We start from the raw sequence: 18,530 nt of genomic DNA on the forward strand, positions 1-18,530 counted from the left end.
GAATGAAAAAATAATCTTTTAAGAAAAACTCCACATTTTGCTGTGTGCTAGAACTACAATATATATACAGCAAACCATATGGTGCTCAAGGCGTGATGTCAAAGTGCTATCACAAATGCCTCGTGAGATATATTTTAGCAAGGTAGAAAAATGCTTGCAATTCATGGAGCTCATTATGAGATATCGAAACAGCCATCATATACTGGATTAGCACACCAGAAGCATACACTGTAAAGTTTCTATTTCTAGGAATGTTGCCAAAAACTTATAAGCCAAAAGGGTTGATTTAATAAAGGCAAATAGACTGTTCACTTTCCAAGTGCAATTGCTTAACGCATGTGGTGAAGCTTCACTTTGTAAAGAATACCCAATCACGTTCAAGGAAAAATAATTGGATGATGTAAATCAGCAGAGCTTCAACACACTCACTAAGCTCTGGGGAAAATGCAACTGCACCTGCAAAGTTCACAATTTATTAACCTTTAGTAAATCAATCCCCGTAGCACTTTGCATGTTAAAATGATGTATTACATATAACAAAATAGAAGGAACAGTTCAAACTCTGTATTGACAGGCTTACCATTCTGTTACTTCCAGACCACTGTGCAGTAGCTTTATGCTTTCCTTCAATGAAAGAACACAGTTTGTGTCAAGTTAGAGGACTACAGAGAACTTTCACGGAATTCAATGTGTGTGTCAGATGAAATAAGTAATATGGCCTACATAGCGGTGGGTTAACCATTCCATGATTAGCAGGTGGTTATATTGTAAAGCTTGATGTCCCTTCAAAATATGTCTGACAGCCAAAGGGAGTTATGTGCATGAATTCTGCCTGTTAGGGCAAAAGCCACCCAAGCTGCACTCTTCTCTGTCTTTCACAATGCACTCAGGGAAGAACATACCTATGTGATAACCTGATGCATTTCATCTCTGTCGGAGGATGTCTTCAGAGTGTGTGGTGCAATGTGCATGGTATTATACTGGCCTTTATGTGTGGTACAGGTATTTCTAAAGGACAACCACCTACTTATATTTTACTGCTTAGTTTTTTTGCATGCAATAACACTCTGCCCTCTGTATTTCACTGCACATAAAGAAACCAGTGCTGCATATCACAATACAGCATCATGTTCTAAGTAGGGGAGAGTTTGAGATGTTACACATTTATCCCCTTATATTTGACCAAACAAGACATTATGTATAATATAAAAAAGGTTATGGCATTTTATAGAATAAATGGATCAACATACTAATGAATATATTGTAAGTCAACAAATAGTTAATTTGTAATTATAAAAAATAAAAAAAATAAAAAAAATAAAAAAAAATGTTAAAGGTTAACTCCACCTTCGTGGGAAAAAATAGAAACACAACAGAAGTCATATTTTAACTGAATGTTATTAAAAATTATCTTTCCTTTTTAATCTCCAGAGCTGTAATTTTCTTTAAAATGCAGTGCAGTATCATTACCTGGAGGTGTTCTGTGTGGCTACATATGTAATTTCCTGTTTGTGTGACTGGCGCACTGATTTTCCCAAAAGTCTGCACTAAGATAGAAGTCAGATTTTGGGAATTCCCTGCAACTTTCCTCATTCGAGCCATGCAGGTGCAACAGCTGATTGATTATTATGAAACTACTCCCATACAGATTCACTTTGCACATGGACAAAGACAAACAAACAGCTATTTTTTCAGAATAACAAAAGGTAGGAATCTGCAAAGTGTGTTAAAATCCTTTTGATGTACATAGATCACCCAGAGGGGAATGATTTTTTTCCTCAACAAAAGTGGAGTTACTCTTTAAAGTTCGGTTTTTGGTTTGGATTTTATAAATCGGTGCCCATAGACTTGAGATGAGAATTGCTCATTCTGGCAGATTTTGGCTGAGTTGGGCAACTACTGTTATTTCTATTCACTTGTCAAACACAGCCTGATAAATGGAAATGATGCAATGATTTAAATGCTGGGTATGACTACTGGGCTATTTACTGTATTAGTACAAAAGGAAATGCTTACAAATATCAGAAGTGTTATTCCTCTGCATATGCACAGAAGTATATAATCAGTGGCAAAGAAGAACAATGGGGGATTTGGAAGAAGCAGCAGAAGCAGACAAGAAGGTGGTGGACAGACCAGCGAATAAGAGCCTGGATTAGTAAGAGCTGGAAGAGGGGACTCTCGTAGGTAAGTGTCAGGGCTCCGGGTATGACCAGAGGTATGTGAACTGACACAGGGAAACGCAAGCTTCAGATATGTTATAAATAAGACAATTTATTAAAGACTAACAATACAAACATAAATGCAGTCCACCAAACCCCAAGTTAACACAAATACATACAACAAGGTGAAACAAACCGAAACCTAAACTGATACAGATACACAGGTACATACACATATAGAGCACAACGAAATCAGGCAGGCCGGGTCGATAACTATCGGGCAGGTAGGTACAGGAGGAGCAGGCGGAGAGAATGGTCAGGGTCACAAGCCAGGGATCACAACAGGAGAAGTCAGCACAGGTCAGGATCAGGCCAGGTCGGCAACAAGTCAGGCAGAGGCAGAGGCAGAAACAGAAACAGGAACAGGAACGCAGGTTACAAGATACAGGGGCCCATGGAAAAACACACACCAAGGCCCAGACTGCAGGTCTGGCCATCCCTTAAATACACCTCCGTAATCAGCTTCAGGTGTTTGGCTGGCTGCAGGGTTGAGTCTCTGATTGCTGAGAGCACCCGCTGGCCAGCCCTGGTACTGCAGCCCACAAGGCAGGTGAGTCCCACCATTACTGGCAAGTCCATTCCTGACAGTAAGTGTGCTATAATGTACAAGTATTATGACAAAACTTTAGTTCCACTTTAAGAGATTTCCTAACAAGTTTAACAATTCCTTTTTTACTGACAGATAGTTATTCACTTATCTACTGAAAAACAATGCATGCATACTTCCCTATATTTGTGGATTCTCACCTGGTCATTACAGGCTAAACCATGTTCACAAGCACACATTCCAAGCCAATTGTTTTCATTTGAAATATTCAATGGGCCATGTTAGATTGCTATGGTTTCCCAGATAGAATATTAAAACCACAGGTATCTAGAGACTCTTCTCCACTACCCTGACATGTATGCTTAGACAATACAAGGCTATATGTTAAGGCAATTGTTTGTAGTACAATGTGCCAGCCACTTCCAACTACTAACACCCATGGTTATCTTACAGTGAACCTGACCTGACCTAAAAAGTGCCCAAGTAATAAGAATGATAAAACACTTAAACTGCTCCTCATTATGAGCCCTGCATCCCTGTAGAACCCCCTGGATCTTAGTCCCATGGGCTGTACACAAAGCCTTAAGATGATCCCCTCCTGAAGCTAAGCATACTATGTTATGATTTTTCAATTGTCAAATTCCAGAACCTGTACTGTCCACTGAAGTTCTGGCATTTAGAAGTTGAATGACAGAGGGTTGCAATAAAGATGGTGGATAAATGGGGCTTAATGTTAACTTGGGGAAAATAAAAGCCCTGTTTAAATTGTGGGCCTAGAATTACCTACGTGTCAAAAAGACAGCTTCATATTTAAATGCATCTATTGACACACGTTCTAAATCTGTTTTCTGTAGACAGGATCTTAGAGTCTAGCTGTTAATTCTTGAAATACAGATATTAAGTCACTGGTAACAAGGTCAGCTATGTTAATAAATGTCCTGGTCATTCCCAGTTACTCTACTACTTAAAAAATCCATGCCTGCTAATGAATTTCCAATTATCAAACCTCTCTGGTTTTACCCTTATTCACTGACAACGTTGCATTAGAAATCCTGAGATCTCTTATAATGAATTTAAATTAAACATTCACAGATACAACAAGGTTACATTTAAATTTCTTCAGATTTAGAAAAATATATTATATTTAATCTCCGATAATGACAGTTCTGCTACAATAATGAAAAACATCAGTAAGAACAAAGCTTTAGCCACAGGAGATATTCTGATAAGCTTCTGCTAAAAAAAAAAAAAAAAAAAAAAAAGAATCTTCTGGAAACAGTCTCTGAAGCTGAGTTTTTTTTTTAGTTCTGTTCTACTTTAAAACATGTCAGAGTACTTTACATTTCCTCCAATCACGTATTCAGTCTCAAGTCTGTGTAATGAACACCACTTAGAGATGCTTTGTGCTTTCTGCAGGCAAATGTCAGAAGATAGATGAGAGACACGATGCAATTGCCAAACACACAGCTAAAATTAATATAGGTGCTATTTATGTTTCCATTTACAATAAAGATGCTCTCATTTACTTCATCCTTTAGGAATACAAAAGACTAATAGGTTCAGTATTAGGTGGGATTCAGATTTGATGGGTCATAACAGTCGGTGGCTTGCTTCCAAGCCCCAGCACTATTTTGCATGAATAGCACTTTTTTGCCATTGTTTCAACGATAAAACTCATTCTCTGTCAATACTAAGAACACTTTGATTTCCTCGGAGATAATTATACATGCTGTTCAAATTACACATTACAGCTTAACCCTTCAAATGCTAACAACCTCCTAACCAAATGTGACGATTCTCTGAGCATTTCAAACTCACCATGGTACTGTTCAAAACACAATTACTATAATTTTCTAGCAAGAAACCAATACTAAATTATGCTTTATTTTTGTTAGCAGATCTCAGACTGAACAAAGGACTTAAGAGTTTACAGATACTGTGTGACACATTAGAACAACAATTTACAGGGTCTTACCAAAAAAGAAAGGGAAAAAAAAGGAAAGACATAATCATCCCTGTGGAATTTTGTTCTCATCCTCCAGACTTTTCTTTCACACCCCAGTGCGGAAGCACAGCCCCCTCTCTAAGCAATTAGAGAGGATGTTCAACCTCTTCATACTTAGAAATCTGCAATTCGCTTTTAAATTTCCTGCAGCTGTCACTTGATGCTGCTGAGAGAGACCCAGCAAAGCAATAGATTCATTCTCCTCCTGGATACTGGAAGACTGGGTAAATCAGGTTTTCAGGTTATCTTTGGTGTGTTATAAAGTAGCTTTAAAGAGCTAGAGGCACATATAAATTTAAGCCAGTTCACCAACAAATGTACAGTAGTCAGCATCACAAGGCTGATGACAGTATTTTCAGTGATGTGCTACATTTTACTCTGCACTTGAAACTGCAAGGTAATAATGTGTCCTAAAGTGAGCTACAGATACAAAATGGCAGGGAACTACAAAGGCACAGTCTGACCACTGGAACTCAGTTTTCCATTTGATGTACATTCCTTCTGTATTGAACTGTATTGTAATTGTACTGTCCCCCTTTACATTGAAAGTGCTGCGCAAATCCTGTATAATAATAATGCATGCTTGTATTGCCCATTGGCAATGCTAATAAAAATAGAGAAGGATGGAAGAAGTGCAGTTAGACACCCCTGACACTGGCCTTATCTAGGTAAGTAAAAAAAACATGAAACCCACAACTGCTGAGTGCTCAACTGGCTGGAGTGGGCAGGGGCATATTTACAGAAAATAGCACCTATTGCAAGCACTGAAATTGTGCTCCTGTCCAAATATCTGACACCTGTATTTTAGATAACTAGCATGATATCACCTAAAAAATGTAAGTCAAACTCTTTCTTCTTTTAATTACCAAAATATCCATAACCGAGACTGGTTGATTATCTAACCTAGCAAGCAGGAGGTTAAGCCTAATCCACCTCTGCACTTTGTGACAATGCAGTTTCTCCAGATCCCAGCTGGTTGCCTTAAAATGATCATACTGTGCTGCTGTAAGTATCACAGTCTTTTCTGTCTCTGTAATCTCCATGAGTTCACAAACTTCCATATCAGTGCCCCCGTTTCACATCAGGAGCCCCCTTCACATTAGAGTCCCCCTTTTACATCATGACTCTCTTCTTTATATCAGAGTACCCCCTTCACATCAGTAGCCTCTTCACATCAGAGCCTAGTAACATCATTGTCCTCACATCCTGCTCATATCAGACTTATATTCTCTTTAGAAAGCAGGGGATGGCGCTGGCTCCAGCCCACCTTGGATCAATGCTCTGCATTGCCCTATGTGCATGAGCCAGTTCACCTGCACCATGGAAACACACGATGCTGTAAAGTACTGTTCAGTAAATAACTCTAAGTTACTTGGAATGTGGTGTTCTCTTTAGGAGGCACCATGTGCATGTGCAATAGGTGCTATACCCTGGATACACCACTGGAAGTGAGAAACAATCATATCTATGTTCCCTGTTAAAAAGTGTTTTCTCAAGATAAAGCAGTAATCTAGACATCTACGCTATATACCTAATCTAAATATATATTTATACATTTTCATTCAAGTCCTTCAAGATTTGCAAGAAGAATGATTAGTGACAAGAACCTCAAATATATCTTTCACACTTTCAAAGTGTATGTAAAGTATGTAAAGCCAAAACATTTTCTTTTTGTTTTGGGTAGAGTAGGGAAATGTTTAAGACCCATTTTTTGCTTTTTACAGTGTACAGCAGTGACGTGGAGGAATCAAACTGATTGATAGAAGGCCAGAAATCTGATAGTGTTTTGGATAAGAAATCTTCTTTGGACACCATAGATCTTGAAGAGAGCAAACATCGGCATCATAGGCAGCGGAACAGATAAGTATAAAAACCTCATCTTTACAGGGGATACTTTTTTGTAGTTTTATAATTTGGAACAGGGTCACGTGAAGTATAAATACATGGGCAGCCATGTTTGATCACTACATTCGGCGTTCACGGAAAACCTCTCTCTTCAGGGAAGCCTATCCCGCCCTCTGCTAATTCTGGTATCCTCTACTCTTCCAACCACTCCATCTCCCACAGTGACTGCCTACTGTACCACTCACCCCGCCCTCCTAGATTGTAACATCCAAGGAGCAGGGCCCTCTAATCCCTCTTGTATTGAACTGTATTGTTACTGTATTGTCTCCCACTATATTGTAAAGCGCTGAGCAAACCGTTGGCGCTACATAAATCCTGTATAATAATAATAATAACGACATATACACGTTCTACCTCCCGCTCTTCTATATATTGGTTATGCTCTACTGTACCTTTTCACAATGCGAGTCTGTGAGCCTGACAATCCATAAATACAATGTACTTTCTGGGTATCTTATCTCATTCGTTTTTATGCAGAGGCAGAGAGATTGCACCGATCCAGGTAGAGAAATTAAATTGAGCCACTGACAGCTTCCTACATCACTTAGCCCTTAAATCCTTATAATGTAAGCCCAACTCCAGCCAAGACATTTTTGGGATAGTGTGTGGAAGGGTTAAAACCTCTGACAACATTTTATTGCTGCCTATGTTCCCTTTGGGAGATTGCTTGAAGGGTATCTCTTCACTCCCTGTCTATTTGACAGGTGTCAGAGATAACAGGAAGTAGGGTGGGGGGGTCCCTCTAATGAAGACACCAGCTATAATAAAAACTATAATAGCTCAAAATATGTGCACAAAGAATATACCCTATATTTTCCCTTAAATGCTGTGTCCTACCTAGAAACGGATGAAGTAACAATGTAAAGAAATAGTGCAGGTAGCATTTATTTGGAAACACTGTACGGTACAGTGCTGCTGTTATTTCCTAATTTAGTGTACTGGGTTCCAGAGAACACTCACTGTACTAATGCATGCAAACTAATAGTCCATAGTATTGTTTGGCTGAAAACTTAGCCTCTCTACAACATTTCCTTACTTTGAAATGGTTGATAACAATGGACTGTACAGCTAACATTAAAAATAAAACCAAAGCTGTAGTTACTAATCTCAGATCTTTTCAGCTCTCTAAATATAACCTGTATGAATATGAAAATCAGTTAGTCCCTTAAAGTGTCTTTCAATATGCTGAGATGGAAAAAGAGGGCCACCTTCAAGCAAATAGTATGTAAGCAAAGGACACATTTATGTGTTTGTCCAAAAAAGATTGGTTAAATCACAAGTGGGTTTTTTTTCACTGCTACAGTTTCTATATAAATAGCAAAACGGGTACTGCACAATGGTAGGAACTGCTGCTAATACCTATCACACTATATAAAAATGTGTGAAAAGCAGGTCAAAAACATAGGAGTGTAGAGCTATTCCTAGGATAATGTTACTGCTACCCCCACTAGAGGGATAGGAGAACTAGATGGTGTACTATGCGACAAACTGGGATGCCTATAGTGAAAGAGGCCCCCTGTGCTGCAAAACACCTTCCCCATACTGGACTAGTCAATGAGAGAGGCGGGGGATATATCCTATGGAGCCACTCTCTGCCAAGGAGTGGGCCAGGTGGGGTAAGTAAAACCCGCGGGTGCCTCCTCAATCAATTCCACATCTTGAATTTAAGAAATGAGGTATAAAAACTGCCTCCCTCTACCCAAAGGGCTTTAAAGTGAAAGTGAACTATTTAAATATGTAACTACAATGCACCTCCACTAGAGCATGGGATGTCCTGCATCCCTAATGTAATGTGTAATAAGATTCAAATACAAATAATAATTGATGAATGTGATGATATGATGATGAGTGGTGCTATAATGCACCTCCCCCAACTGTTTCCTCAAACCCAAAAGTGCAACAATGGATAGTGAACGAAAATTAATCTATGCCCCAATGCAAATGTGAGAAATAAAAATGGTAAAAAAACTTCCTCCCCTCCCTAAAGGGCTGTAAAGTGACAATGAACTGAAAATGTGGTACTAAATGTGACGTCGCGATGATGAAACACGTTGGGTGGGTCTAACTTGCGTCACTTCCGGATTCAGCTAATGGCAATGGAACGCTAGGCGTTCATTTTAAAGGCATTTTTTATCTGGAATCATGTGAGTGTGATTTTTGGCACTTTTCAGTTTTAATAAAAAGTTTTACACTTAGAAGCTTTTCCCTTCTCTTTGATATATTCCCCACGGTCCGGCCCTAACATCAAGCTCTGGATATAACCGCACGGTCAGATCATGGAACAAAGTGAATCCCTATTGGAGGATCATCCAGTGCACATGTTGCAGAGTGGAAAATCACATAGCGTGTCTGACCCACTGGGAACAGGAGTCTGATCTTGCGGTGAGTGTGGTGAAAAAGGGGGAGCGTGTGTGGAAGCACCAATTTTATTTTCCTTCACAGCGTACACAAGCACAAACAAAACGTGTTTGACAAACAGATCTTGTATATGATTTTATTGTCACATTCATGGACGATTCATTTTCAACCTTCGTTCACTAATTATTGTTTGAACACTTGGATTTGAGTTATTGAGTTGGTGGAGGTGCACCATAGCATCATCGTTTATATTATCATAATATCATGATTGTTTATTTTCATCTGATTTTTGCGTTTAAACTGTTAATGTTCCAATGCAAATGTGAGAAATAAATGGTAAATTGTCCCTCTTCTTAAAGGGATGTAAAGTGACAATGAACTGAAAAAATGTGGTACTACAATACACCTCCCCCAAAGCATGGGATGTCCTGTATCCCTAATGTATTGTGCAGTGATTAATTTTCGTTCACTATCCACACTTGCACTTTTGGGTTTGAGGGGGAGTTGGGGGAGGTACATTATAGCACCACGCATCATCATATCCTCACATTCATCAATTATTATTTGCATTTGAATGTTATTACCCATTACATTAGGGATGCAGGACATCCCATGCTCTAGTGGAGGTGCATTGTAGTTACATATTTAAATAGTTCACTTTCACTTTAAAGCCCTTTGGGTAGAGGGATGAAGTTTTTATACCTTATTCCTTAAATTTAAGATGTGGAATTGGGTTTTACTTACCCCACCTGGCCCACTCCTTGGCAGAGAGTGACTCCATAGGATATATCCCCCGCCTCTCTCATTGACTAGTCCAGATGGGGGAATGTGTTTTGTAGCACGGATGGCCTCTTTCACTATAGGCATCCCAGTTGGTTGCATAGTACACCATCTAGTTCTCCTATCCCACTAGTGGGGGTAGCAGTAATGTTATCATAGGAATAGCGCTACCCCCCTATGTTTTTGAACAGTTTCTATACACTGGCTTTTCAAAATAGCAGATGCAACAATGTACAGGTTGGATGACAAGAAGTGCTGAATAACAGTTTTATTAGCAAAATAGCACATTTGTATAGGGTCAAAACATCAGTGCACAAAGAGGAACAACTGAGGACAGAGGGATTTAGTTCCAAAAAAGTGACAGTCCCTTTAAAAGAGGGACGGTTGGGAGATATACCTTATCCAGAGAATGAAAACATTTTAGTATTAGTACCCCTCGTTCTTCTGAACTACGGTCATTGCAGCTGGGAGACTTGAGGAGTCGGTGTCCTTGTTCAATAATGTATTGAGCGTGAAGATCAGTTACAACTGTCTGGTACCCTCACATGGAAAAAGATATTTCTTTATAGTATATATTTTAAGCATCAAGAAATGCATAGCAATGACTGAGGAAAAAAAGGAATGCTGATGCCAAAATTAGAACATGTCAATCATAAAATGAGATAGCTGTCAATCCTGCTACATTGTGCAGCTAACTGGTGCAGCAGACACAATGCTTCCCCATATTGAGAACTTTATAATGAAAACATGGAATAATAATCAACTTCTGCTCTCTTGCTATGCTAGCTTTAACAAGAAGAAAATTATGCAAGCCAGAAACAGATTTATAATATGCCTAGGTGGTATGATTTGTTAATAATGGTATTATTAAAACTGTGCCATTTTAATATTTTTTTTTAGTGTTGGGCACAAGATGATCTGTTTGCTTATGATAAATCAGAAGCAGATAATCATAAATATATACAGACAGATGTAACATTAACAAATGCTAGCACTGTGAGTATGGCTCAAGTGAACTTAATTCAAAACCTGAGACTCTTACATTTGTTTGTATAACTATAGCAGGCTGGGACACTAAGGGACATATTTATAAAGCAGCAAATGTGATAATCACCAAAATGTATTGTAGGTGAATCGCTCACTGTCATCTTAAGTGCATGCAGTAGAAAGATTCAACTGCAATGAATGCCTGGTGAATTTCGCATTCAGTGTTTCATAAATATATCTCTAAGGTGTTTTTTCTTTGCAAAAACAAATAAAAAAGCCAAATTATTTTTAAAAGTTGCCTGTCTGGAAACCTTTATGACCATGATTTATCTCAACATAACATCATGGGTGTTCAGCCTGTGGCCCTCCAACTTTTGCAGAGCTACAAGTCCTATCATGCCTTTGGGAGTCATGCTTGTAACTGTCAGCCTCTTTCAATGCCTCATGGGATTTGTAGTTCGGCAACAGCTGGAGGGCCATAGGTTGAGCACCCATGCCTTATGTGTTTAGAAAACTTGTAAACACAGAATTGTTTGCAAAATTTGACTAGATTTAGCTTTGTAAAGGAAATAGCTCCCCCACCTCCACAGTAAGTCTAGCATCTCTTCACATTGGAACCTTTAGGTCCTCGGTGTTGGTGGTTATTGGCAGATGTAATGTTTGCAAGCATCTGTTGTCTGAGCAAGCAGTGCCTACACTAGTGTGTTCATCGAACACATTGCCTGCTGAGGATTTGGTCTTAGACCACAGATGGAACTTCTGAAGATAATTCACACGAGTGGACCCTACAGCATTAATTTGGAAAGCTCCACCTTTGTTCCACAATTTCTTTATCTGCACACACACAAGTCCATACAGTCATACTGAATCAAACAGCTAACCACCTAATCAACTGCACCAAATTCCAATATAGATTCAGAAATTCAAAAGTAAAACACAAAAATACAAAACAATTTGGCCACTACTAGCTTTCCCAAGAGAGAAATACAACTGACTTTTATTGACAAAAGATGGCTTGGTATTTTAATGTAGCTCATCAAATCATCATTAAGTTTCTTTTTTCTCTTCATTACTAGCAAGATTAGGCTGTGGGTTCTACTTAGGCACACAAGAGACACATATTCCAGCCTATCTAACACAAACACATCAATAAGAACATTATCAAGAAATCTCTAGGCCTTCGTAGATCATTAAAAATGCCAAGATCACAGACTACGCAAGAGCTATAATTCTGAATACCTACTTTTTATCAATGCTAAACTGAAGTTTAAAAGGTAAAAGTATTTAATGAGGCAATGCCATGGCTGACAGTTATGTCCTGTAAAGTACAGAAAACAGCATTACAAAAATGCTAACTTTAATTAAATAATATACAGCAAAACAGTAACGCAGTGGAGTGTAGTCTCTTGAACATGTTAATATTAACGGTTCAAAGAGTTTGTAGAGTAGATGGCATTTACAATCAGAAATGCAGCCAATGTTATTACCATTCAAAATACTAACCTTTTTATGCTCACATTTACTCCCTGTTCCTTTTCCTTGCATCTCATCAAACATTTATGAAAAGTGGCAATGCCTTTGTGGGAAGGTGAAGGCAAGATATTGATACACACTGAAAGTGAAAGCATGGATAAAGTGGATATAAAATGCCTTCCCATGCAAAGCTTTATAGAAATGAAAGATTATGACTTTCTTATTATACGGCAATGTCCCATGCTTGTTAAATTTTACTCATTAAGAAGTACTCTCACTCCTTGAAAGTAGCATCATTCATTTTTAGTGTTAGCTGTCTCAAAGACTTCAATAGAATTGTGCTCTTTGAAGTAGGAATTTTTCTATTAAAATGACATTTTTGATCCATAACATGAAGACCCACTCAATTGAGCTATTGTACTTTGACAGCTTTGTTGTTAAGGTCGACACTGCTGTACTATATACATATACAAACATGATTATCAAAGGGATTTTGGAATAAATATTGGGGTAAGATAAGGGCATTTGTTCCACATGAGTGGCAAAAAAGACAGGGCTCAAATAGGAAGAGTAAAGCTGGAATAGTACAATATTAACACAGAATATATCACACATTTAACAGTGTGCACTGAGCACAATATATAGCAGAATAGAAATGATCCACGACTTGAACATCTGGATACTTGTAAATTATGACACATATTCAGCAATCAAAGCAGCTTCCTCAGTGCATTTCAAATGATGTGCTGTGCTACAATCAAAAGGCTTTAAAGCAGCTGCATTCTTAAGTTTTTACTTTTTTTCATTTTTTCTCTCAGTTAGGCACTGTAATAGCTGCTAACGGATTATGAGAAATATTGAAGTAATGGAACTGCTATGTCCTTTCATCTGTCCATGTTACACCACGCAAATGGTGTATTTTTGCAGTGAATACAGGACACTCAGACTGCTACATATTCTAGATATATTTTAAAAAATAAATAAGAAAAAAAAACTCACACTAGTATCTTCCTCTGCCCATTGTATTTTGCACTGAACAAGCTCACCAAGCACTCCAAAAAGTATTTTATTGAATTGAATGTAAGACATAGAAAAATACAATTGTACATTAACAATAACATTAAAAAAAACAATCATCATACGTTTCTATTGTTTTTGCTGTTTCATCACTTATTCTGAAGGTTCACAATGAACATATACACTGCACTGACTGTACTCTTCATACTTAGATGTGAACACAGTTTAGAGCAAACCAAAACTGTTGCTAGAGGCCTAAAAGACTTGGGACACCTCTGGGCACTCACACTGAAATGTTGATAAGCTTATAGCTTAACTTGAAATAATGTTGCAAAGACTTTTCAATTTCAAGTTCAGGTGTGCAGGGTAAGGGAGGTAAAAGGGTTAAAAAATATAGGTCACAGCAGAGACACTATAGAGATCAACTTTGTTGCAGAGGAGAGGAGCTTGAAAAGGTTAAACAGCAAATGCAAATTCACCAGGAGTGCTGGTGAGTTTGCATTTTCATATCTGGTTCTGGCACAGCATCATCCATGGCATTCGCTTTGAGCACACATAATTAAAAGGTCAAGTATTGGGAGGTGTGTGGCTTCTATATGGGCTTGGATCCAGAGACTAGTCAGTTTACAAACATTAACAGGTGCATTTGTTTCCCAAGGGCTATTTCTGGAGTGACATGTATGAAATGGTGCCCCAGAAATAGATGTCTACCACTCTGCCATTTTTTTTTTTACAATTCAACACTAGTGGAGTGCTTAAAGTAGAACTGAAGTCAAAACATAAAAAAAAAATATATAGCATAAGGGAGGGTTATAAGAGTAAGTGAGGGTTGTAAGCCCTGTCGTTTTTTTTCATCTGTATCACAGTTGGGAGATTTCCCTTCACGTCCGGTACCATAAGCACATCAGGAAGTTAGGGGAAATCCCTCCAAAATTAGGGAAGTGCCTTGTTGTCACCAGAACTAATGCATTCCCTACATTCAGAGAGCAGTAGGAAACATTGACTCCCACTGTTGTCAGTCGAGTTCTGTGAATAGGGGGCGGTAAGGCCAAACTGCACTTTTTATATCTATGGACACACACAGTTTGGCTCAGGAGTTCTCTCGCACTGGTGCTCCTTCAGCACATTACTTGCTGAGGGGGCACCAGCAGAAAATAAGGAGTGGACAGCACTGGCGGGGGACTCTATATCACTGCACAGGGCAAGTATGAAATCTTTTTTATTTTAGCCAAAAAAAAACTGTAATACCCTTTAAACAAAATCAATGCAGATGAGCAAAAATTCAAGCTATGCAGCCTACCAAACTCAAGCAGAGGCCCTGAAACAATTCCCACACAAGTCACAAGACCCAACACAACCTTTGTTTCTGGAGGGACTTACCAAAGTAACAAAAACTGCAGATAATCTTTAAGGTACTATAATGCTTTACATTGTTTTGGAACACAGCAGGTATTTGGGGTTCATTTGCCAAATGACTGGTAGACTTGTCAGCAAGGCAAATCGAGAGAATTAGAATCAATCAAGACAAATCTCTGTAATATTTGGCAAACATTTGTATTACAAAATCTGGGATAAAACAATCCAGAACAACTAGAGTCCAATCACATCTTGTCCAGTATTACATTTTATACAGTATGCTACTAAACTTCCCAATCAGAAGGGAACATCAGACAGCTTTAACATGAAACTGCCAACAACATATAATAACGTTGGTGCGTCTGCTCCCCAATTACAGGAGGACCAAAAATAGGAAAGGTGATGAGGAGTAAATCCTTCAAAGAGCTAAATGGACTATGCGAATATGTCATCCAAAGTTTGATATGTAGGGGTTGATCTACTAAAGACAAATAGACTTTTCACTTTGCAACGGATGTTGCACTTTGGAAAATGAATTTCCCCAAAGCCTAATGAATGAGGCAAAACTCAGTTGACTCCCATCATCTAACTATGTGCAAGCAATTTCATTTTCCTTGCATATTTAGGTATGATTAGGTATTATTTGCAACATGAAATTTCACCACACATAACTAAGCTCTGGGGAAAACTGCCCTGCAAAGTGCAACTCCCCTTGAAAAGTGAACAGCCCATTTCCATTGGGATAGGGACCCAGTCTGGATAGCAGAATGGGCATAAGTCAGCCTGGGTGTAAGTCAGTCAGGTCATTTTAGGTCAGGGCTGAGGGCTCTGCAGGTCAGTTTCCTGTTATCTCCCCCTGCTCTAGAGACTTGAGAAGTTTCTAGAAGGCAGTGGGTGGGGGTGAGGAGGGGCTGATCTGCATACTTAAAGGATCTTGACCATTCAGACAGGAGGCTTGACATGGGGTCAGGACAGGCCTTAAATATGACTGAGCCTGCCCAGCAGCATAAGAGTTTTTGTGAAATATGGAGTGAGAGGCTGAGATACAGGAGCCTGAGAGGAGGCACAGAGGGAAGGAGCTTTTCACCAGGCTGACGTTGAAAGAAGGATCGCTCAACCTCAGCAATTCCCTGAAAGAGGACCACCTGTGCCAGCTCAGTGGAAGGCCTGAAGGCAGCTACCAACCCAGAAAGCTTGCAGGAGAGGGAGAGGGAGTAGTCCTACACCCCCTGGGCCAGAAAAGGGAAGGGCATTCAGATGGGAAACCAGACTAGCCCCCATCTGGAACTGTTTGATTTAAAGACAAATTCTGGGTCCCCTTGCCCAGGGATTCACCCAGTACAGCTGGATGAGAAGATCATTCATCAGGGGTCTGGAGTGGTATGCTAGGAGAGCAGAGCTCTCCAAGAAGAGAAATTTTGTCTTTAGACTTGTACATAGTTGCTAAGAAGTTGTCCTCAGTTTACTGTTCCTTATACATTCCTTATCCCCATCAAAGTTTATTACCCCTTAATAAAATCACAAAACCAAGCCTAAGGCTGGTCATACATTATACAATTTTCTTGAGATTTTTGGTTCAGATTTACCAAAAACCATATAATATGAGGTCAAACCTAACAACACTTTCAATTGTATCCAATTAGACAGGCTCTTGTACTACATAGTTGAAGGTAAATCTAAAGGAAATTGGGCAGAAATTGGACAGAAAATTGTATAGTGTATGGCCAGCCTAAGGACTGCTTACTGTCTCCTGTGTACATTTCAAAAGAAAATGTGTGTTGCCTGACTGTGCAGCACTACAGGGGGACCTGTAATGTTGCTGAGTTTCAAAACTCAGCATTTCCTAAGGGGGCAGTGCTACAGTCTATTATATAATATGGAGAAAAAGGGTGTATGCCTGATATCCATCTTGTATTCAATTTTAGTGTTGCTGTATTGTCTCCATTTATATTGTAAATTACTGCACAAACTATTGGTGCAATATAAATCATGCATAATATTAATAATAAAAATATATAGCAATACACCATGGTAACTTAAGTTTCAGAGTATTTTCTGATAAACTGGATCCTTAATAATTCAAGGATCTTATCCAAAAAGGTACAACTTCAGAATCTCCAAAAAATTGTAAGGTCTCTGTAGATCAGAAGGCTATTAATCTCATGTAATTGGTACAAGTGAATCAGTAGAGAGGCTGTAAACAAAGAGTCTACATGGCTGTCTGTCCATGTTATGCGTATCACCAATGTGTGTCAGCAGGATGCTCCGAAGATACTAGTTACAACACCCTGGTACCACCCAGGGATAATGAATTATAAGCATGCTGTTACCAGTCTGTACACTATTTAGTACCATGAGGTAGCTCTTTTTCAAAAGATAAAATAGGTGTTGGCAGGCACCAGACACTGAAAATTATCTGCCCCATTCCCCCATCTAAGTACACAATTTTGCAGTGTGTTAGTGAACTAACTAGCTATCATTGTATGGGAACTGGGCCATACTTGCTCAAAGATACCACATGCCATGTACTAGATTTATACTCCATTATAATTAGTCAATGAATCTTATTAATTTTACCTTACTTTTTTTTTTAATAAAGAAATATCCCAGCTACAAGGGGCATTCAAATCAAACCGGGACTATTAATTTTACAGGAATTAAAAGGAATGTAAGCTTGGCGGTACTACACACAGTGGCAAGTGTGTCCTATTACTGATAGGCAGCGCACAGGTGGCGTGCCAGTCCAGAGACCGTTAATCAAGACGGCAGACAACAGTGTTAGTGCGTGCATGGAACAGCGTGTGGTGATAAAGTTTCTTGTGAACGAAGGCATACAATATCTACAGATGACATCAAGCACAGTAGGGTGATGAGATGCTCAGTCACAGAGATGCTAAGACATACAGTATGAATGGTATAAATGTTTCAAAGATGGCCATACGTCTGTCAGTGACGATCCCGGCTGTGGTGGTTCGCAGCCCACAGCAGTCATTCCTGTGAACATTCAGTGTGTGGAATGCCTGATCTTGGATAATGGACCCACAACCTGTTGTGAAATTGCAGAAGAGACAAACCTTTCTGTGGGAATGATGAGTACAATGATGACGAAGTGAAGCAGGCTGTCTTAGGATGGGCCAGAAATACTGACAAACTGTTCTATGTCAAAGCTTTCCAGGCATTAGTTAAATGCTGAGCTAAGTTTATAAATGTAGCAGGGGAGTGTGTCGAAAAAGAAATGCAGTTTTTACTCCCTGAAATTTGTTCTTTTATTATATAAATTCAAAAATCCTGGTTTGACTTGAATGCCCCTCATATAATGTAGTAACACATAAACCAAAAAAACAAAACAAATCAGTCTTCAATATTTATTATTATTATTATTATTATTATTATAATACAGGACACAGCTAAAACCAATGGCCACTACTCTGTACTCTTACTACTTGACCTCTCTGTGGCTTTTGATACGGTTGACCATCCCCTCCTCCTCAAAAAACTCCACTCTCTTGGTCTCAGAGACTCTGCTCTCTCCTGGTTCTCCTCCTACCTATCACAGCGCTCATTCAGTGTTACCTATAACGCTGCCTCCTCCTCTTCACTCCCTCTTTCTGTAGGGGTCCCTCAAGGTTCTGTCCTTGGACCCCTTCTCTTCTCCATCTACACCTCCTCCCTTTGTCACTTGATAAACTCCCATGGCTTTAAGTACCACCTCTATGCTGATGACACACAAATCTATCTCTATACCCCTCACCTCACCCCTTCAGTCTCCTCTCGCATTACTAACCTACTAAGCCACATATCGGCATGGATGTCACTTCACTTCCTCAAACTCAATCTTTCCAAAACTGAGCTCTTAGTATTCCCCCCATCCCGTGCCCCCTCC

At 39.1% G+C, this 18,530-nt stretch overlaps 1 protein-coding gene across 2 annotated transcripts in view; it reads right to left on the reverse strand.

Moving 5' to 3' along the window:
• PACRG (parkin coregulated) overlaps window positions 1-18,530 on the reverse strand; it is an 816,916-nt gene that overhangs the window by 258,336 nt on the left and 540,050 nt on the right. Inside the window, exon 5 of one of the 2 annotated variants that reach the window (XM_089668605.1) lies at window positions 12,305-12,413. The exons of the other annotated variant lie outside the window; for it this stretch is intronic. Coding sequence (XP_089524731.1) covers window positions 12,305-12,413 — 109 coding nt within the window. The remainder of the gene's footprint in view (window positions 1-12,304; window positions 12,414-18,530) is intronic. 2 annotated transcript variants of the gene reach the window in all.

This window comes from Staurois parvus, unplaced genomic scaffold, assembly GCF_062004578.1.
Source record: "Staurois parvus isolate SC_StPar_1 unplaced genomic scaffold, SC_StPar_1.0 ptg000059l, whole genome shotgun sequence".
NCBI lineage: Eukaryota > Metazoa > Chordata > Amphibia > Anura > Ranidae > Staurois > Staurois parvus.